The sequence below is a fragment of the Fundulus heteroclitus genome, unplaced genomic scaffold (assembly GCF_011125445.2).
Source record: "Fundulus heteroclitus isolate FHET01 unplaced genomic scaffold, MU-UCD_Fhet_4.1 scaffold_177, whole genome shotgun sequence".
NCBI classification, from domain to species: Eukaryota; Metazoa; Chordata; class Actinopteri; order Cyprinodontiformes; family Fundulidae; genus Fundulus; species Fundulus heteroclitus.
The window spans coordinates 285,799-308,840 of NW_023396589.1; the positions used below are offsets into that span (position 1 = coordinate 285,799).

The 23,042-nt window shown below is 37.1% G+C and overlaps 1 protein-coding gene across 1 annotated transcript in view; it reads right to left on the minus strand.

Moving 5' to 3' along the window:
- The window catches only part of LOC118556276 (astrotactin-2-like), a gene marked incomplete at its 3' end in the record, with an annotated part of 301,412 nt that extends 278,882 nt beyond the window's left edge, over nucleotides 1-22,530 (minus strand). The window contains exon 1 of the mRNA XM_036129494.1: nucleotides 21,948-22,530. Coding sequence (XP_035985387.1) covers nucleotides 21,948-22,392 — 445 coding nt within the window. The remainder of the gene's footprint in view (nucleotides 1-21,947) is intronic.
- Nucleotides 22,531-23,042: the final 512 nt, after the last annotated feature.

A 23,042-nucleotide genomic window follows, 5' to 3' on the forward strand; every position in this document is an offset into this window, starting at 1 on the left:
TAATGAGTTGAAGGCAAACCACATGGCTTTCTGCAATCATTTCCAAATGACAGAGTGTAAGAGTGTTCAATAATTTAGAAAATATGGTTTTGTTCTTCAATGCATCTGTGAGCCAATCTCTGTAGTAAAATCAGTAGCGATATACAAGAAAAGAACATGTACAAACACATACATTTAAACCTTTCTATTTTAAGTGTCAACTTAAAATATAGTGCAAACACTGGTACATTAATTTAGTTGCCCCTGTGTTTCCTCCATTTTTTCTGTTTTCCCTTTATTTTTACTTTCAGCAGTTTAGCGGTTTTGTAACTTGTAGTCATATTTGTAATTTAAGTGTAGAGTGTTAGCCTAATGGATTTTCATGCAGCAATGGAGAGAGATGCCATTTGATGTGAGTCGTGTCTTTCTGTGGAGATTTTTCACTGATGGACATTCCGTGCACAAAATATGTCATTCTAGGGTACACTGGAAGCGATGCACAGTGGCCCACCTTTAACATTGCTAGTGAAACATGGATAAATATTACCAAATAGAACAGATCTCAAAAATAAATTGATATGGGAATAACAAACAGTCTCAATTGTCCAGATTTAGGGTAAACACCCATCCAAATGGGCTTCAAACAAAAAATGTGCCCAAGAGGTAAAAATTCACCCATGGTAACATGCTCAGCCAATCACGTTTCACTTTACGTACATTACGCCCTCTCTTACTTGCAGATATACTGTATGTATCTTTATCCATGTGATAAAAGTTAGATTTCAGACCTTAACCCAATTGAGAATCCATAGTAAGACTTGAAAATTGTGTCTGTGTGAGCTTAAGCCATTAGCACAGGTGGTCTATTGCATTAAATACTAATAAATTCATCAAGGTTGTCATATACTGTTTCCATGTAGGACCCTAATGCAGGCATACAGACAGCAGAGGAAATGCAAAAATTTAAAAGTTAACTGACAAACTTATTGAGACCAAGTGTAAAACTAAAGGCATAACCCAAAACTGAACCAATTCCAGTGTCCAACTGCAAAACAGGGTTGACATTAGCAAGAACGTAAGAAAAGAGGTTGATCCACGGAGGAATAAAACACAGAGGAGAGTGACTGCTGGAATAAGAAGCAGGTGAGAGATTAATCAGCAAGGTGAAAGCAACCGAGGGAGAATCTTGAGGACAGACAATTGTGGGTATGCAATGATGGACAAAGTAAAAACAGAAATAAACACAAAAGCTGACAAACTAAAAAACAAACAAAACAAGTTACAAACACATCAGAGAACATTAGCCAACATGACAATGTATAAAATTAAAAAGACTGAGAAAGGACTGAGAAAAAAAACAGAAAGTAACGAAAGAAGACAGACTACCAAAATAAAATAGGAAGTAAAAACTACAATTTAAAACATTCATCAAACAAGTATTTTGACAGAAAGTGGAAAATGTAATGGAAAAATGAACATATTCAGAATACACATTCTAATTTCTGGTCAGAGGGAGATTATTAGTATAAATACTCATTGTTCCTAATTTTTTTTTTTTAATCTTCTTTTTAATGTGTTATACTCTAATACAGAAAGATGGTAAAAATGTATGTGGACATGCCTCAATGTGTTAGCTGTAAACAATTTGTTTATTTCTATAAACAGTTGTTAATAAAATAATAATAATAATAATAATAATAATAATAATAATAATAATAATAATAATACATTCACGTCGTCTTCAGCTTTAAATAACGTAACCTATACAACTCCAGAAATACTATGTCAAAAAATCTGTTACAATCAATACACCACAAAACTAAAGAAAGATTTTGATGATGTTGCTTCACCAGTTTGATCACATCACCTTCCGTGGCCTCTAAAGAGCACGCATGTATCACAAATCTAAGGGTGAATGTTCTCAGATCACAGCTAATCTAGACCCAGACAAATAACTGAAAATGATGCATAAAGTGTCCTCTGCCTCTGAACCGAGGTAAAAGGAAAACAACCAGTACATATCAATGAGCTTCTTCTGTGTTAGCTGGAAATATGTTAAGGGCAAACTGAACATTTTCACAGAGGTTTGCTGTGATGTGTTGAAAACACCTAAATTCAGGATTGCTCCAGTGATATAAAACAGTAAGATTTAATATCACAGGAGCCATATTCTAAAAATGCAAAAGTGTGGCACTTGATATACTATGCTGATATTAGTCTCTTTTAAAAATATTGGCTTTTTTGTTTTGACTTCATAGGTTAATATTTGTCACAATTGCCAATATGAAATTATATTTATACCAAAACATGTGCCCCAGTGCAGTCCGAGTTCCACTAGAAAAGCAGACTGATGTGCATGATGAAGCACAGAAAAAAAGAGACCCACCCCTCCCCATCAGATGATGGGAGGATTAATAGGTATGGTTGATCTGGGAGGAAATCTCAGAGACTATCGCTTGGGGAGAATGCAAATACACACAAACACACTAGCTTAGATAAAGGGTTTAATTTTTTTTTTTGTAGGACCCATGGGGAACTAGTAAGGTGCATAGAGCTGGTTGGATGTTCCCAAGGTGCAAAACAAATTCTGGTGGGAAATCAAATTTTATGGGGCTTAAACTTCATTGAAGACTGTTTATAAGAACAATGGCTCCTCTTCTCCTTTCTAAATCGCACAACCTGAGCACCATGTTTTCAAAATAAGGTTTCCATTTCAGTTATGTGGTTTACAAAGATTACTAAAAAAAATGTAAAACAATTTCAGGCTGTAAAAACTGTACATAAGTGGGCACTTTTACTCAAGTGAGTCGTTCTTCCCTCTTCCTATTGTACCACACTGACTTTAGTTTTATAAAGTGCATTTTTCTTACATTTTTTTCCAAAAAGATTATCTGTCCTCTCCTTTAAATTTAAAAAAGAAAAACATTTTAAAAGCAAAACCTAAAAAAAATAAAATACCAGTTTAGTTAGCTGTTACCTAAGAGATAGATTGTCCACTATACCTTTAAGACAGAACTTTAACCATCACAAATTAATTAACAGTAAAGATGAACAGTATCTGGATGCTTGCAAGCACATGATAGGGCTGTGTTTTAAAATAGCCAAGACTTTGGTCATTATAACATCAGTTATTAAAGCATTTTCATCATTGGTAGGACTTTGTAACATACAGTATCTTAACCATTTATAAACGGCAGCATAAAATAATATCTTTATTTGTCATTGCAACAGTGTACCTTCCAGTGAATTGAGTAGTCTTCTTGTAACCCACCCCTTAGGTAACAGTGGGCTGCCACTGTACGGCTCCTGGGAAGTATTCTGAGGCTAAGGGTCTATCTCATGGACCCACAGTGGTAGTCTGTGGGTTTCGAACAGAGGAATTTGCAGCTTTGCCAAGATGCAAGCACCATGCTCTAACCAGTAGGCTACAATTCCCCTTCCCTCAAAAATGGACAAAAGATGTTAATTTATTTGATGTTCAATTCCCTACAGCTCTACACAAAGTTGCACTTAACTTGACATTTTCTTTGTTCGTTTGCCAGTAGATCCAGACACTTCCTTTTGCAAATTTTTTATGAAAATGAATTTACCGTGCAAGAATTAGACAAAATCTTTGGTTAAAAAAAAAAGAATTAAAATCACTATACATATTCCAACTGGAGAGTTTACTCATTTAGGAAGGTAAACGTGGCTAAATGTTTGCAAACAAAAGAAATTTAGCCAACGCCACTGCATTTTTTAACAATACACTAATTAAACATAAAAAATAAACTACACAAGGACAGGTGGACTGATTGAGCTTTAGTGCATCTCCCAGGTACATTTCAAAGAAGACAATATGGAAAACCCTTTTGTAATGCAGTCTGAAAGCACAATAAAATTAATCAAAGCATAAAACCAGGAGTAAGTATTAGTAATACGCTTAAGATGAAAATGAGCATGTGTTCAATTGCACTTCTAATGGATCTTCCAAAATTTCCCAGATATTTGCAGCAGTTGTCCAAGTATAAACGCTTGTGAAAATACAATATGCATAGACAAGCAGGTTCCCCTTCAGATGGTCTGCAAATAAAACCAGCAGGAAGACGTTTAAAGGCTTTCTTGGCTGTCTAAAGTCAAATGCTGAAGTGTGGGTAAATTACACTGAGGAAGATCTTGTGTAAACCTTGCTTTTATTCAAAGCCGGATGGAGAATCTCACATTTAAATGATTTCCTACTGATCTCGATTGTACCAGCATAGAATGGCATTGTTTAGCATATTGCAATTTAGGAAAGCTTGCTACCCACAATGGACAAAATAATTATATACAAGAGTAATTTAAATAAAATAATTTGTTTCATCCTCTCCATGTCTGCTTTATTCTGTTTAGTTGTTGCAGAGGTGGGGTGGGGTAGTATTTTACCAGGGGAGAGTCTGAAAACAACATTGAGAGATTGCCAGCCCAAAACAGGCCAATGTTGAACGTAAAAAAGATAACGATTAAAAACATGCATGCTTAGTACTACAATCAATGTAGCTTCATGATATTACAAATCTAATTTTATTGTTACTGTCAAACCTAAATATGAAATGTCTAGGAAACAAAAAATTAGCTTTTGAACAGACAAAGTCAAAATTGACATTTAACAAGCCCAATAACTAAACAAATGCATTTTTCACCTCCTTTAATTACTTATAATCAGTCAGCAAAAATATTCAAGGTATTTATGGAGGTTATTTTAATATACAAGCAGCACTAGGAGTAGGCAAAAGCAGCTTTAGTCACATGTCACACACAGTACATTTTATCAGAGCAGTCTTGAGTCGTCTAGCTGAGGATCAGCAGGGAGGTATGCCACATTTCCATTTCAGCTACAGTAAGATAGGTTAAAACTTGCACACAAGTGAAAGCACTGCCCGGGCAAAAGAATTTCAACCTGCTGTCGTGCCCATTGATAGCTTACTCACAAGGATGAGCTTCATATTTCTAAGCAATACCACAGCTTCCAAGCAGAAACCCAAATGAGAACAGCATCAGTTCCATACACAAAGCTAAATGACAAAATGACTGACTAAGCCATTGATCCACTTAAATTAAATATGTATTAAAATGGCACAAAGTCACTGACTGCTCTCCAAGCTTTTTTCTTTGCTAATGTTGATTGTAATTATGTCATTCAGGAGTAGCGCCAACTAATTTGTTTTTATCTGCATTTGTTTTTTTAACCCTATTAAAAACATCCAGGAGATATTCCAAAAACACAGGAAGCAGAATCAAATAGGTCTTCTTTAATTGAAGCATTTTGAATCACTAACTTATCAGCAATGCTTTCATACCAGCTTTAGAAAAGTACTCATCCCCCTTGAACAACCTTGTTGAAAAATAGCTCTAATGAGAAAATATGTTGACATTGGTACATTGGTTGTACCCTCCACAAAACTGGCCTTTATGGAATAATGTCATTATTGTTGAATAAATAAAACCTAAGAAGTCCACTCTACACTTTGGCTTAAGCACAGGACATATGTGGAAGAAGGCGCTCTGGAGAGATGAAACTACAAACAGAATGTTTTGTGTGGTTAAAGGCTAACACGATGATCCACCATGAATCATTGTGGTGGCAGCATTATGCCATGGTTATGTCCTTGCAGGACAGGAAAGCTTTTCAGAGTTGGAGCTAATTGCAGCTAAATACAAAACAATCCCAGAGGAAAATCTTTTAAGACACAGCTAAATACCTACGACTGGGGCTGAGGTTCAGTTTTCACCGTAACATTGACCCTTTAGATCAAAACATATTCATGTGACTGAATGACTTAAAATAGAATCCAAAAAGACTATGGCAGTAACTGAAAATCAATTTGCATACATCATTGCTTCTTTAAATAAAGGTCTGACAACTTCATGGTAAGCATAAACAATATTCCACCACTAGGTGGAGCTTGAGCACTGTCTGTAGACCAAAACAAGATGTGCGTGACAAGCCTTTCTCTACCTGCTCCAGCGCTCTGCACCCATTGCCCCTTCTCCCCCATTGGTTCGTATGTGCATATTTGCAGAGGATAACTACACAGCAGAACAGCATCACCTTTCAGAGAAACATGTCTAGTGAAGAAGTAAGTAACTCATAAATTGATAATGCTGTTAGCAAGAGAACGTTTTGATCCGATGGACGTGCTCTCCGCCATTTTGTGCCCGGCAGTGGTATTTTATGGGCAGGGAATGGGTAAGACTTGAGTGGCAGCTGTTTGCGTGCACGTACGAGCATGCATGGCCGTTCCGTCTATGTAAACAAGAGATAGGAAAAAAAACTCAGAAAGATAGTGTGTGACGTTTAAGCATAGTCCATCTAAAAAGATACCTTCAGTTTGTCATAAAACTATTTTTTGTTTCATCTAAAATAATTCCATTTCACTTATTGCAGCGTTAAAAAAAAAAAAAAAAATTAAAAATACTTAGGTTTCGTTTTGTATTGATTTATCACATTAAATCCCATCAAGATACACAACTTTTTGGTTGTTACATGGAAAAAAGTATTTTGGTTTTAATACTTGTGCATTTCTTTTTTGGGAACATGACATGTGGTGTCCCAGAAGATCAACACATGTTATAAATTATTAATATCAGAAATAAATGAAAAAAAAAAAAAAAGGAAAATGTTTGGTTTTTCAAATGATTACTTTTTTGTTTATTTAACAAAGGCAAACAGTCTTCTGTTGGCTGATTTAGCTTTCCAGGAATCCCAGAGATTACTATTTTTTCAATGTTTAGGTTGCAGAATTTATATTTTTTTTGTACATTTTCTTCACTCTGATCAAATTATTTGTCACAGTGCCTTTCCACAGAATATCTGACTGAACACATTTCACTGTACAAGGCATAAACATGAACTCCCAAAAATATATTTAGGCAAACTTATAAGGGGGAAACTAAGTTGTTCTTTAGAGCTAATTTTACAACTTTCAATACAAGACAAAAACTGAGGTCAATTTGTAAATAATTAACTAAATGGAACTGCTGTTTTTGCCTACATCAGGCATAGTTGGGCATAATGCCACAAAATGAGTATGTGGGTTTCAATAGGGGCCAATTTATGTCATTTACTCAAGCAGAAGCAGGACAACTCTATTTTGTGTCTAGCTTGGTCACAGGAAATGGGAAATCCATGTAAAAAAATCATTCACTTTCATTGGAGTAAAAAAAACAAAAACAAATGTAGAAGCCTAGAAATTACTCAGTTTAAATATGTTGACAAATATGTACATTTCTTCAGTCCAATTATTACACCTACAGGACCTGCTTTGAAAGTCGGTTGAAGAGCGCATACTGACGTTCTGCACAAGAAACAGAAAAACATTCAACCCAACTGAAAATTTTGATATTGAGCATAGGTTATTGGGCATATGTCCCTGTAATGTTCCTTTGTCCCTAAAGTCGTGCTTGCATTGTACAAAGTATTTTTTCAAAGAATGCAAATACACAGTTGTTGTCACATGGGGCCTCCAGTTGTTGTCACATGGGGCCTCCTATTTTGTGACAGGGACACACCAAAAGGACCCAAAAAGCAAAACGAGTAAGTAAATGGAATTGCTTTTATAAATCAGTGTCACATTATGCACTAACTGCACAGGCTAAAAAGCCCTTTTACAGTATACAAGTAGAGGGTCCATGAATCTTTAGGGGATCAGCTTGTAGCATATTCCTGTGAGATACACTCTTAAGGTTATTCTTTGATACAAGTCCAGCTTTATGAAGATAAACTGCTGTGGCCTCGTAGGATGACACAGAAAACAATGTCTGGGCTAAAAATAATACCAGATTGGAAGAAAGAGAGGAAACATTCAATATCTTAATTTATAGACAGACAGATAAATGCGTAACCGATCGGGGGGGGGGGGGTCTTACTGTCTATTGTCAACTTTTTTTATTTATTCATTTTGTTTTTAGTGAAAAAAAATCATACAGACAATTTTTCATTGTGTTGCCTTGCATAAATCACACATATAAATGGAGAAGAAGAAGCTTCTGCATTCATTAGAGGCATTTACATAAAGTTCTTTGTTCATCCTGTCAAAGACAACCACAGTGTGCCTCTCTGCAGTGGTAATGATCAAATGATTATCTTCAGATCAAAGCTATCCACCAGTGGCACACAGCAAGACTGGAGACTCTAGTGGTAAAAATAAAGCTTTTTGAAATACAGAATCCACAAAGGACTTAAGCCACCATTGGTCACTTACCACAGATCATTCATCTTTTCAATGCCATAAATTACATCAACTACCCTTGGACTGAATAAGAATGGCTTTTGCTTGCAAGTTAAATACATTTTTATTAGTCTGAAATTAGACCGCAAATAGAGTGGCAGAAGGTCAGTACAATTTGTGCAAATATTAAAAATGCTGGTTAAACATTACAAAAAACACATAGTTTAATCATCTAAAGGTGACTCTCTTTTTGAAATCATTTAAAGTTGTTATAACTTCCCAAGCCTTGACACTTTCATTGGTAAAGCCATTTTTTTTAACCACAGGTCAATCAACCTCAAATGTGTCAATTATGTAATACTGTATTGATTATCATGACTATCATGAATATAGCAATAAGTTGATTATATTTGCTGTCAAGGGTGGTGTGAGTACCTTTGTCTTATAGAATGTATACTTAGTTTTCAGTTTCTTTTCCATAATTTGGTTATTCTTTGTTTAGGTTTATACATTAAAATCTAGGAATTAACAGAGGATGCACTTTTTTAACATGACTACACACATAACCGATTAACTGAAAATATTCCTGATTTACAAAGAACAGCAGGCTTGGACCTGAGAAGCTGGACAAGCCAAGTACTGATGAACAAAATTCACATGTTTAGTCAATTTCTTACTTTTGCTGTATTTGAACAGATTTAAAGACATGAATGTAACTTCTTTGGTAAGGATTACGATCCACCAATGCCACTGCCAGTAGCAGAAAGTTGATTTAAAATGTCCAGCTTCTTTAATTGTTACTGTCAGCTATTATATCATCCAAGGCCCTGGTCTGTTTTTGCCACTTTTCAAAGTTTTGGAATTTTTAAGGCGTTTCTTACCCGACTTTAAAAAAAAAAAAAGGAGCCATATGCCACTGGATGTTTCACAATGAGCATGCCTCAGGTTTTAATCACCAAAATGTGAAATATAAATGTTAGTGTTGAAGGTTTGAGGTAAGAGATCCAACCTTATTTGGCATTCATCTCACTGGAATAGGTAATACAATCAAACAAAGAGCATGGCAGAAGGTAGCAAATGCCGTAAAAAGTAGGAGGAGAATGCAGATCTGTGGCCTACAAAAAAAAAGGACTGTCACCATACACAATATGTAAGGAACAATGAAATTCCTAAACCGATTCAGAATGTCAAATAAAAATAATAAAACATACCTAGAAGCCAGCCATCGCGAACAGCCCCTGCTTGAAGTCTGTTTCCAACAGCAGCCTACTATTCTGCAGTATAAAATAATAAGCACACTAAGGTTGGGGGCACAAACATAACTATAACTATATTGTTGCACCAGGCCTACATGCCTCTATATTAGGGACATTTGCACACCACATATGAGTTGCATTTTTACTGAATGGAACTGCTTTCTATTCAAACTTCTCTATGGTTTTTGTCCCTTTGTCTGTGTAAATGTCAATCATGAACTTGAGCTACTTGCATGTCTTTTCCAATGTGTTTTTTTTATATACTGCAAATGGCAAATAAACTGAATCTGAATATATTCACAAAAACTAATTAATTTACAGACATGCCCTTATTGTGGCACGACTTTAGTTAGCTGCGATCATGTTTGGAAATCAGCTCCTTGCTGCAAATTTCATTTCTGCCTGTTGAGCCATCGTGTAGGTAGGGGAACTTTATATTGCTGGGAAACATACAGATGAGGACGCTCCATACTGTAGGCATGGCACGGCACAGGGATGACTATGACATATCCGACTTGTCAGCCAGCGCTTTCTGAAATCCTCCAGTTCCAAGGAATCCCAGCATAGTGAGAACTTGAACCAGCATCGACAACACATGGTTTCTTTTAGTGCTCCTCTGTAAAGCATGCGCCAGTTCCCTGCAGGGCTCCAAGATGATTACTCTGGGCAATCTAAACCAGCGAAAAAGCCACTCATCACATGCCAGGTCGGTATGATCTCTGAAAACACACTCCGTCCGTATTCTTCCATTAGTGATGTCCTCCAGCAGTGCCAAAGCGGCCATTGTTCCACAATTACGCGCAACTTGATGCAGCTACTTATGGACGTGTAATTATCTGCACCTTAGGAATCATCACATCTCTCGTGTTTAGACTTCAGCTAAAATGATCCAACTAGGCCTGTCACGATAAACAATAAATAATTTAATCGCACGATAAATTTTAATCACATGACTAATTAAAATAAGCTTGACGATTTGTGTATGCATGCCTGCTTTTTTCTCCTTGTGTTTCCCTCTCCTCACTCTGAGACTGGATGACAAAAGGTTTCTGTACGGTGCACCTGTGTCTACTCAACCATTCCTTCTCGTTTCCTCAGTGTAGGAGGAATTCAATTTTGTGTGAGGTAGACAAGCTCAAAGTTTAGCACAAGAGCCTCACTGGGGAGAGCCAGAGAAACGCCAGCTAGAAAAGAAAATGGAATTGGTGTCAAAGCCGAACATGACTTCTAGAGTGTGGGAATTTTTTGGATTTAAGCCAAATGATGGCGGCCAACTGCTTGATCTACCTGAGCCAGTACATTGAGAAGATATACTTTCTTCATTGTGCCATCATCATATTATTTGAAAAAGGTCTCCAAGTGACAATGTTATGCTTTATCGTGATAATTTTTAGAAGGATTTATCAACCAGCAAAATCTGCTATCGTAACAGGCCTAGATCCAACACAGTTTGGTTCTTTTTCAGTGTGAATGACACTGTTCCTTAGATAACTTACAAGCATTGTATGTTCCTCAGCACACAGGCCAATGTGCATTTACATCTACATCTGAAAAAAAAGGGAAATGTACAGTTCACATCTGATTGAGATTGCTTATTTCTTTTTTAGATGTGTTCTGTTATTCTATGAGGATAAATGTTAATCAATTTCTTTATATGAGTTTAAACCATAACGCTTTAACTTGTGAAAAAAAAATAAAAAAAAAAAACACTGGGTTTTATATCCTTAAGTTTAAATAAACTGAACAGTCACACTTCAGTGTATTTGAGTGCGTTTTAGTCTTTTGTAATTTGTTAATGTGAATTGAAATGGTTTGCATGGCTGTTATACATTTTCACAGCCAGTCAAACATTTGCATGAATTTCCACACAATTACACAAAATTAATGTGTAACATTATTTTTTATAAATTCAAAGTTGCGCGTGAAACACTGAATAATTTTTTGTGCAGAGGCAGAGTTTATACATGAAGCCACTAAAGTCTAGTAGTATACAAAAAAGTAGTTAAATCACCAAACTGCATTGGGTCCACAGTGGAATGTTGCTATCTGCGTTTAGCTCTTTGGATGAAAATAAGAACCTTCACTCTATAGGTATTCAAAACTAAAAAAGGTAATACTGCTTAGTTTAGAAACCTTAAACCATATTTTAAGCTGAACAACTGAGTATCCATTTCACATTCTTTAACACTGCTTATCATGCAGTACAACATTAGACCCCTGGCATACTGTAAGAATGTGATATAAGCTAAGTACATGCTTCATGACTCAGAAAATCAAAGGGTAAGGTGCTTGAATTTGCTTTTTCTTTAACTACCATAGCTTTTAATTTCCTATTACTAAGCAAGCTGTGTTTGCTGTGATTTCAGGTCTATGAGACACACCACGGCACAGTGGTAACAGTGCTTGAAAAATGCTCCCTTGACATGCAGGCGTTTGATAGGATGCCTTAAAAGGACAGAAATTTGCTGAGGTAAAAACATAAGGATGTGGTCTATATGACAAACAGAGGCGATAAAAAACGAGAGATCTAAATGTTTTCGATCTTCCATTAAGTGCCTGAAGGTTTTCAAGAAGGTGAACTTCTAATGAGGTGTTTACAGAGTCAGCCATGTTGCCAAAAGGTATTGATTTTTTTTACCCAGTCCCATGACATCACTTAAAATAAAAGCAGAAAGTCATCCAGAGTGACAAAGCATAGCAGAACAGAAATATCTTATTGCATTACTCCACAAATTGCAATTAAACACATTTTACACAGAAAGGTCCATTCAGGTCCTGATTTTAAAAACAAACAGGACAAGCTACAGTAAAGCCTTTGGGAAAGTCTGGCAAGGAAAAAAAGTATGAATCTACATTTTAAAAAACTATGGATGTTTAAATTATTACAGTTATGTGCTTACTGGTTATATCTGTTTTATATACTTTTGTTTACATGCAAGAGATTGACTAAGACAACAAAACCAGAAAGGAGGAGAAGCAGGGTTGTACACTTCCCTCTGGACACTGCCCTTTCTACCCATCCATTCTCTGTAACACTTTGGTAATAAATCAAAGCTGAGCAGGCGGGCGAGAAAGGGAAGGAGACTTGTGGCCCTTTTCTACCTTTTACCAATAACCTCTGACGGTGGTTTGACAAAACAATTGAACACCTGACAACCCCATGGAAAGAAGTCAGGACTATGGCTATGTAAATTTTTAAATTGAAATTACTAAAATGTTTTTGAAGAAAGACATTTTTAAAGGTCAAATCTCTAGCTGATGTAAGGAGGTAGAATAATGTAGCACACATTCTACATTTTATAAGTCAACTAAATGGGGTGCAAGCATAACTGGCTGTTACAGCAACACAGTTTCTCACTAGCCTGTTGAGTCAAAGTCCACAACAATTTCCCTAGATTATTTTTTTTCTGCTTTACCTATGCAAGTTGATCCTCGTCAAGTCTTGGTTTTCATAGTTTCAGTTTAAGCAGGAATGGGCAAACTGTTTGTAGCCACCTTTGAAGTTCAACTCTCATCTGGCTCAATTAAATGCCATGTCCTCTTGTCTGTTCTATTTTGAAGACTAAGACAATTTGAATCTAAGCATACTAAAATACAAAGATTTGGGCTTAAAACTATTTTCTATTTTACAATGAGCATTTATATTTTTTGGAAGGGGTGCACCAGCTCTAATATAACCTTAAATCCCATTAATCCATTCATGATCACTTGGCTTCTCCTAGAGTTTTAAAATCTGGTCATTCTAGTCCACATTCCTTTATCTGCCGATTTTCCTCCATTGTATTGTAAATTTATCATTTTGACAATTGCAGTCTGTAAGAAAATTTGCGCCACCATTGTATCCTTCATTTGTTGTTGTAGTCTGACTTTTCCATTTGCAGTTGTATATTTCTGAGTGACGTTTAAGTCTGTGTATCTAAGCTGCCAGGGGTGTAACTTATATTGACGGGTATGATCAATTAACCTTATTGGATGAAGAATGGCACAAAAAGTGCTGGATGGCCACGAGCGCAGAAAGCTGTGGTCTGAAGATAATTTTTTGTAACCAATTACAGACCAGCATGAACTCACACAGAAGCATATATATTGCAAGCAGAGAGCTTGATTGCATGATAACCAAATAATTAGCAAACACGTATAGCAGCTTAGGCATTTCTTTATATGCAATATGCATTTGGTATACAGTGATATTACGATATTCAGAAAGTTATCGTCCAGCCCTATACAAGCATCCCACCCCCAGCAAATTATTGCAACACCACCAGAAGCCTGAGGCATTAATATAGGGAAGAATGGATCAATGCTTTCATAATGTTTACCCATAATTCTGAGCCAACCATCCGAATGTTTCAGATGAAACCCAACCCTAGTCTGCACACAGCCGGATATCTGGGAAAACTAATACATTTTTCTGTGGTTAGGTCTTTCTTCCAAGCATAAATTCTGTTCTGCATCGCTAAAAACGAGATTAGCTTGAGTGTGTATGACAAGACGGATTTTAAGGGTCTGGTACATCACAGTCTGCGACAAATAATGTGGTGCTGACATCACGTGCGATCAATGTTATAGACTTGGCCATACAGTGGAATAAAAACGTAATGCTATCATAGGGATGCTGATTTAAATGTTGCCGTTGTGATTGACTGTTTACAATATGTGTCAGATCAATGTTAAACTGGAAAAATTCACTGCTAATCAACAGCATCTCCAGCTATTTATTTGCAATTGATGCTACCTCGGCACCACACAGCATTTCCTGTCTTAACCTCAGTACAGATTTCAAAGTAAACATTATGAACTTTACAGTTAGTTTAGATGCTTTTACAAACCCAAATGCTCCAATATGTTGAGGTGCAAAGAAGAAAGAGCACTTGGAGATCAACTGTTTTAAACCAACTCTCCTTCCCAATATAGAGCCACAATGCTGTTTAGCTTCGCCTTTATTTTGAAGGATTCTGCCTGGCTGTCATAGGTTTTAGCTTAGCAGGACACTGCCCCGTCTGTGTCTGACATATTTAAAACATTGCTCAGTGGTGAATTTGTAGAGGTTTGTGTGGATGAAAACTTTTTTAAAAACAATCCTGTACGTATCATGTTAGGGATGATGCCCGACAAGGTGTCCATTATCAGAAATGAATGGACTTCGCGGAAGCAAAGCAGAGGTTCACGACTCCGCGTCCATTCATTTCTTAAAATTGTAGGGCATTATCCTGCTTATACCATGGTCACTTATGAAATAAATAAATATTAAATCAAAAAAATTTTTTCCCTGATTGTTAAAATCGTAAGTTTTTCAAAATTTAATTTCTCTTGTTGTGACGTTTTGCCAAGATAACCAGTGTCAACTGTCTGGTCATTACCATCTAACGTTTGAGCCAGCGGAATAATTTAGAACAGTCAGGCTATTTGACCGAAATTTTTTTATAGGTGTCCTTTTTAAAACACTTAACGGACACCCTGCACCCAATCAGAATTGAGTATTCACCCAGACCATGGTATAATTTTTTTTTTTTTAAATGTTGTGGATGTGATATTTGTTTTTATACTAGCGATGTTTGTTCAAGGCACAAGATTAATTGAACCAGGCAACATTTTTCTCACGTTGTTGTCTAATTTTAAACATGCTGTCCAAATTGTTGCCTCAAAGTCCTGTTCTGGCATAGAAGTGGCACCTGGTTTGGTCCTATGCTGCTCTAACTCATGTGCTTCAAGGTTTGATGTGTTGTGCATTCAGAGAAGGTATTTACATACCTCGATTGAAGTAAGAGATACTGAGCTAATGTGTTTCTAACATCTCAAAGCAGTCTGCCATTCTCCTCAGACCTCTGGCATCAACATGACATTTTTATCCACACAACAGCTGGTCAATGAATAATTTTCTTTTTCTATGATTAGATTTTTTTGTCTTGTCTAGCTTTAATGAACCATAATTCATTTCCACAGACAATACGTTTCATTTAGGAAGGTGTGAAAGGTCATCCTAACTCTCCTGATAACGTAGGTCTCAATTTGCTAGCAAGTGAACCCTGGTTTAATTTTCTTACAGTGGGAATGCAAACCAATTATCCAGCAAACCAAAGAGAGAAAATCAAACCATAGTAAGAAAGTGACGTCACTTTTATGCATGACTAACAGATACATCTGTCATGAAAACCGAGAAGTCTCTCCCTCTGTTTACCACAAGTAGATGCCTAACTGCATTGAGATGCTGTAATGTGGTTGACTGAGTCAATGTTTGTTATAAGGTGTAATTGAAAAGGTGTACCTGATAATGTAAGCAGTTCATAAAACACTTGAAGGTGAGACCTAGATGCCTGGTGGCCTGCTAGGAATGATTTCTGAACGGACCTAAATGGCTTATAGTTTGGAGATAGTCCAGGGCTTCTAAACTTCTTCATTGTCAACTGAGGTAAACAACGGCATAAAAATAGATGTACACAGGATGTAGCCAGCTTTTCTTCTTGAGTGGCATTGATAGACTTGTGGGACTTCTGTTGGACTTTTCCACAAAATAATTAGGCAATTTAAAAAAGAAAAAACACATTTGTTTTATTTTCATATTGATTGATTTTTGAGTTAAAGTAATTATACTTTTTTTGGGTTCCTTTGATCTGGGACAAGATCAAAAAGATCAAGCTTTTTTGTAGTGAATTTATTGTAATCATTTTTGTTTACATTCAAATCACCTTTGTGGTTAATTTGATGAGTTTTAATAACATGAGATAACACACTGATCAATTCTAGCTCAATGCCCTGGATGCTCGCTGTAATTTACTGGTCTTGGTAGACCACAAATAAAAGTGGCTATAATGCCACTGAGAACTCATTCTGTCACATAATTAAATGTATGAATTAATATAAAAATGTCTTATAAATATTTGAGGAGAACAATGCATGGAGTTTTTCAAGTATATTAGTGGTGAGAGAAAAAAAAAAAAAAAAAAAAAAAAAACATGTTGTGCTTTGGTATCAAAATCAGTGAGAAAATTTTACCCACAACCTAATACAGTTTGTTAAATTTGGATTATCAAACATGAAATAAAAATTGCTACGTTGTCAGTGATTTGTTTTGTTACAATAACATTTTATGGGCTTTTTCTAATCTTCAAAACAACACTAAAAGAGCCACAAACAGTGTTTGTTTGTGTTATGGGTGTACCGTAGTGCCATATATTGTTTTGTAGATATTAAACTATTTGATATGATTTGTAGATATTAAACTACTGACCAACTTCATGTCTAGGCTGTACAATGTGTATGTGTTACATGTAGTTAACATTGGGTTTTTTGGAGGCACTCTAACAATACATCTAAATACTATGGTTGTATTTGTATTCAAAGTAATTTCACTCCAATTTTAAAAATTATCCTGAATATAACACTGCTATTTTCAGATTTTTGCTCAAATCCCAGCCCAAGCTTTCTATTTGGAATTTCATGCACTGGGTTATCTATATGTACTCCAGTTTCAAAAACATGCATGTTAAGTTAACTCGAGATTCTAAATTGTCATTTGATATGAGTGTGTTTGGATGAATGGTTGGGGTATTCCCTATTTCTCGCCAATTGATCAGTGAAATCAAGGAACCAGCCGCCTCCTGACAATAAACATGATTAACTCTTTATAGCAAATGGACAGATGGATGGTCCCTTAGTTATATTAAACCAATAAAGTATATTCCCTTAAGTATATTCCCAATTACAACATTACATTTTAAAAGAGAACAGAACATCTAAAAAAAGGTTCATAAGGAGAAAAGCTGTGGAGATGATTGGTTTGTATTACTGCTTTAAGTAAAAGGAAAGCAAAGATGGGACCAAAATACTGAAATGCAAGTAATATATCAGAACAAAGAATAGGAGGAACACCACAGATTAAATAAGGTATCTGTAATGGAGCTTAAACTGTGAGAGAGGGACATTATAATAACATAGATAAAAACCCTTCAGATTTCTTGACACACCAGGTAAAGGTGTAAAAAGCCTTAGAATATATTCACCTTTTCTTGCAGTAATATAATTCAATGCTACAGTTGTTATGGTAGGTAAAAATGTTTTAGATTATACTTGGAATCACTCTGAAACAACTGCCAGCCATGTAGATGTGCCTGATGGTTGTTTTGGAGACTTCAAAGAACTGGGAAAAAAAAACACTTAGCATCAGCCAAACTGTGCCTGATGCTAGGGATGCCTGTTGGGTTCTAACCCCGCCAAGTGACCACTGGTTAGACGAAACAAGGCTCTGGATCATGTCATATTTATTTCCCAGAAAGTCATGATTATATATTTCTAAACACCTATATCAAACTAAATGAAACAGTAAAGTAAATAAATAAATGCTTCTACTAGATTTATTTGAAAAAATATTAATGTTACTAATCATTGTCCCACTGGAGACTTTGTTAAATCAAACTTTTAGAATGCATTTTTCCCCAATGAATAAAATGAAAATAAAATTAAAGGTTGGATTTTCTCATTTTTTTTGTTGCAATATCACGGTACTTCATCAAAAAAAAAAAAAATAAGTAAAATAAAAAAAACTATTTGTATGTATTTTAACAGTGAAGTTGCAGGAATAGTACAAAAAAACTGCTACACAAGAACAATATAGAGGATACTCCAATATCCTGTTTTGAAAAAAAATGCCTTTGGACAGTCAGCCTCATCTTTTAGAGTTGTTCACAATTGGTGCGCTGTACCGACAGAATGGAGGAGCATTACATTCACTAGGCAACTCTTTAAATCCAAGCAGTCATAAGTAACAAATCAAATCTCTGATCATTTGTACATTAGTAACAGTTGCATATGGGGCTGGGCAATATTAGCCTCGTGAGACCATCCTGATCTCGCGAGCTTTCAAGGTTTCACTCGCAGATCAGTCTGGCTACTCTCCGTTAAAGAAAATTTGGAGCTGTTCACCAAACGAACGTCCAATCAGCGTTGGCTTTGAGGCGGGTTGAGGTGTGACGCAACGGGAAGCGCGTCAGTTCAGTCTAAAGAACATGGCGGCTTCAGCCGATAAAACTAGCGTTAGCGTGGCTATCGAGCAAGTTTTATCGGAATTACAGAGTATTTCTTTGCTGAGCTAACGAGCCTTTACCTGCAGCAGCAAGAGTAGCTTGGCTTGTGGTTGTGTTTTCATCGTCGCTCGTAACAGAGCAACGACGAATCTGATTGGTTCATTTGGCCCGTCTATCACCAACATAGGCCAATCAGCTAACCAGTATTTTCGCCCCTTCCCAAAGTTACTTCAACGGAAGGTTTCCAGATGGATATGCGGAGCAAATCTATCTGGCGGAGTCAGGTAAGGGCAATATGGCTTACAAATAAAATCTCCGATTCAATTATATCGAATACGATAAATCAATTTTTCCCCTCCTTTTCATTTCATGAAAAAGAAACTAAAGAAATAATTTTAAAAACTTTTATGCCAAACATTTGTCTGGCAGTTGACCTGACTTCAATGTGCAACTAAACACCAGCTGTGAAACATGCTTGTAAAACAAGATGGCAGCCCTGCCATTGTAAACAATAAAAATATAAACAAAATGTTTGCTGCTAGTGATTAAATAATGAGATAAGAACAGGCTTCAATAATTTGTTTAGCTTCAAACTAACTTAAAAAAATAAGTAAATGAGTAAATTAAAGTGCCTCGTATCATGGTAAAAAAAAAAAAAAAAAAGTTTCCTCTTTACAATATTTTGAAAATATATTTAGCTCAATGAGTAGATTGGCAAAATAGAATCCAGATTTTCCAAAAATTAAATCTTACAAAATTGCAAATTCAAATGAACCGATTAAATCAATTTATCGCCCAGTCCTAGCTGCATATTGAACATGTGTTTTATTTATTTAATAAATACAATGTCATTTTCCCTGTTTTTCCTCTTTTTATGTTCACTTTGAATTGTCTTCTTACTGAAATGTGCTATAAAAATAAACTCCCCGTGCTCGATATTTGGTTAATTCGTCATTATCCTGTAATTCAATGTTTTAATCTTTAAAGGAACCACACCTCATCCTGCACAGATTTTAACCCTGAGTGAGGAGTAACTTACAGTTTAGTTTGAATTGTAAGCCCCGCCCCCAACTGTTTCTTCCCCAATGAGGCCATTGACATGCAAGAGACTAAGCACATGCCCCAAGCTCCTGCACAATCCTCTCCAGGAAACAAGGCTAAATCGAGGGACTTTTCTAAGTTTTCTTTGACATAAATGGCTAAGTATCGGGTAAATTATATTTTCCTACGTGAAAGGTGTACACTTTATTTTACACCATGCTGTTCTGTTTATATACTCTACTGTGCACTTGCTGAAGGAGCTGCTGCTTAGCAACGACTCCACACCTCGTTGTCCCATTAGCAGAGAAACCGTCCTGGTTGTACCCAGTTTACTGCTTGTTCCTACTAAAAAAAAAAAAAAAAACATAATTTTGCTCGATCATGCAATCGTTTAGTCAATTATGATTAAATAACATCTTAACTCATAACACTGTGTAAAAAAGCCTTTTTCTTAACCAGACAAAACAAATCCAGATATAGTTCCTTTAATCTGGCACATTTATATATCAGAAGGACTTTTGTTAATTCATGTGCACCATCCTCTTTTAAATAAATAAATGGAACTACACTTCTTGACAAGGGCTGCCAATAAATGTGGCTGGAACTGTTTTTGTATGACTGAGTCAGAATGGGGTTTTAAAATATCACATATGTAGAATGCATTTAACAATTCAAAACAAAAAGCAAATCAAAAGTGCAGGAACAGGGAGTACTTGTTCTGGAAGATATATTAAACATCACATAAATAAAATATGATTCAAAAATCTGAGCCCTCTTCTCGCAGAAACTATATTAGACAACGGGGAGGGGGGTGGGGGTGGACAATCTCATCAAAAGCATGTTTCTATATAACAACTCCCAATAAAAATGTTTTAAAAGCCTTGATGAAACCAAAGCACACCTTCGACAAGGCGATAAATGATTTATAAAAAAGAAAAATGTGTCCGGACCTCACCAAAGAAAACAGTGAGCACATGCTGTGCCTTCAATATGTAATACACACATGAAACTATTAAAGTCCATTATAGCTCCTTCTCTCCCTCCACAGCATGCAGTCATCCACTGAAAGGGTGAAGCAGCAAATTTGCTAGCTGGCTGACTGGGAGGACAGAGAGGCCTTTCTCACCAGTCAACGGCTGTCCTTAATGAGAATAGAAAGTGATTTAGTAGCTCAATGCTCCAACCCTCAGCCTGCCTGCCTGCCAGCCAGCCAGCCTTTGCTTCGCACAGCCAGCTCGGTCGACACTCTTTATAGAGGGGAATGAAACTGAGAGCTGTGAACGAAGAAAAAAGAAAGAAGGAGGAAGGGAATGATGACAAACCTCTGCCCAATAAAAAAAAAAAAAAAAAAAAGTAGTAGTAATGGGACATTCTCATGATTCCTCAGTACCTGTATTGCCGACCTCCATTTGTCTTTGTTTTGACCAGGTTTCTATTCTACATTGAAGTGACCTGAAAGCAACTACAAAAAACAGAACGTTCTGCAACTGTTTCTCATTTTATGTTCTGTGGCTCCAAGCATTTCCCCGCACTCTGTAGACGGATGGATGCACAGTCGTAAAAAGCAAATATGTGGCAAAGGGAAACGAGAAGAGGATACGTACCTGCCACATTTTTGTTTTCTTTTTTTTTTTTTTGGCATTTCAATGAAAAAAACAAAATACAGAGAAAACAAAGGCAGCGAGATGTTTTTCATGCACAGTTTGCCCCCTCTTGCATAGCAAATATCTCCTCAGAAGGTAAAACCCAAAGACCCTATGCCCGCTATTATGTACTCTGTGTTTATCCAATCAGAGCTGCTACTCCCCAGACCATTTTAGAGCAGTGGGCTTTTACACAGAACTTCAGATGGCCTGTCAAAGACCAGAGTTGCGTTGCCCTGATTCACTCAGCTATCTGAGGATGTGAACAGTGCTCACACACTAAATCTCATGTCAGGGGGTTCCCCAAAGACCCGCAAAAAAACTAAATTGCTGACAGCTAGTTTAGTTATAGACCAGCGGTTTCTTCAGTTTAACTTGAACCTCTGGTGTGTGCAGCGAATTACACACGTGAGTGACATTAGATGCCAAACGCCATGGATAAATGCAGGGCAAAAAAATTACACTGCTGCATGGGGGCACCATAATTAACGAATGCATTACATATTCATAATCTTTTTTTTTTTTTTTTTTTTTACTTTAAAAGGGCAGGAAAGAAAAATATCAGAAAAAGATGGGCAAAGTTTCACTTTATGATGAGACCTACGTTAGTTTAATCTCTAGAATCGACACTTTGAGCTGGGGGCCAGAACAACTGCTGGAAATCTGCACATCAGACAAAGAAGCTCCAGCAAATTAGGCGATTTAATGGCCGGGACTGTGTGACTTGGGAAGCTCATCTCAGAGGAGGGCTTTCTGCTCACCAACGTGCGGCGTGGCTCGCATCATGGAGGGCAAACAGAGTACCACAACAGTTCTTACCGAGTGTGAAGTAGGGGAGAGCCGTGTTGTCCAGATCATCCATTACAGAAATTCGGCCAGGTAGGTCGGTGCGGACGAATAACAGCAGCCGGGATTCGCCCCCTCCTCCCCCCGCTCCACCTCCTCCTCCTCCTCCGGTTCCTCCTCCACCAGCAGCACCACCTGCTCCAGCAGCAGCAGCCGAAGCAGAAGCAGCGCTCCCTCCTCCTCCTCCTCCGACCACGCTCCCGGAGGCTCCGCCGGTGAAGCTGAACTCGTTCTCCCGGAGCACGGGGAGGGTGGACACGGTGACGGTTTTCACCTCGCACGGCGTCTCCGCGTCGCTCTCCCTGTCCCGCTCCTCGTCAGGCGACGTCTCACCTTTGCCCGCCCGGAGTGCCAGGCACCCGGTCAGGGAGAAACCCACGAGAAGGACGCGGATGTGCAGCGCTGGTATCCACGCCATCCCGCTCCTTGTGTGTGGTTCTCTCGCTTTGAGTGGGGCTCATAGGCTGTCCGTTCACTTATAGTACAGTCGCTGCAAAAGGAGTCGCGTCCGTCCAGGAGGCGGCAGCACAGGTGTAGTGAGGATGACAACTCTCGGTTCCTCAAGATCCGTTCCTGCCAATGTTGTGGGGGGAAATATAGACCTCACTCCAATTAAAATCGTGACTTTAAGAGTTGCTTCGAAATTTGTTGAGGTTTTGTTTTTTGTTTTCAGTGTGTGTGTATGTGTGTGTGTGTGTGTTGTTGTTGTTGTTATTTTAAACAACCAATCAACACGTTCTTATTAAACCAGGCCACACTTTTGCCTCGATTCGTTTAATTTCCATTTCAGTTTCATTCCAGCTGCGTTTGTTTTTGAAAAATACCTTCTGGTTTGTGTTTTTCTTAGAGTTCATGTTTAAAAGCTTGTTTTTGGAAGTTTAATAATTGAAAAACAAAATAGATGCGGACCTGCAAATAAAAAAATAAAAAAAATCCCTCGGTAAATGAGAGAAACTGTTCCTTCTATTCAGCATGCAACACACTAGCTACATAATATAGCCATATCCAATTAATTAGAATATGGGTTCCAATAAGGCTTGTCAGATTAGAAGTACGTTTTGAAAATAA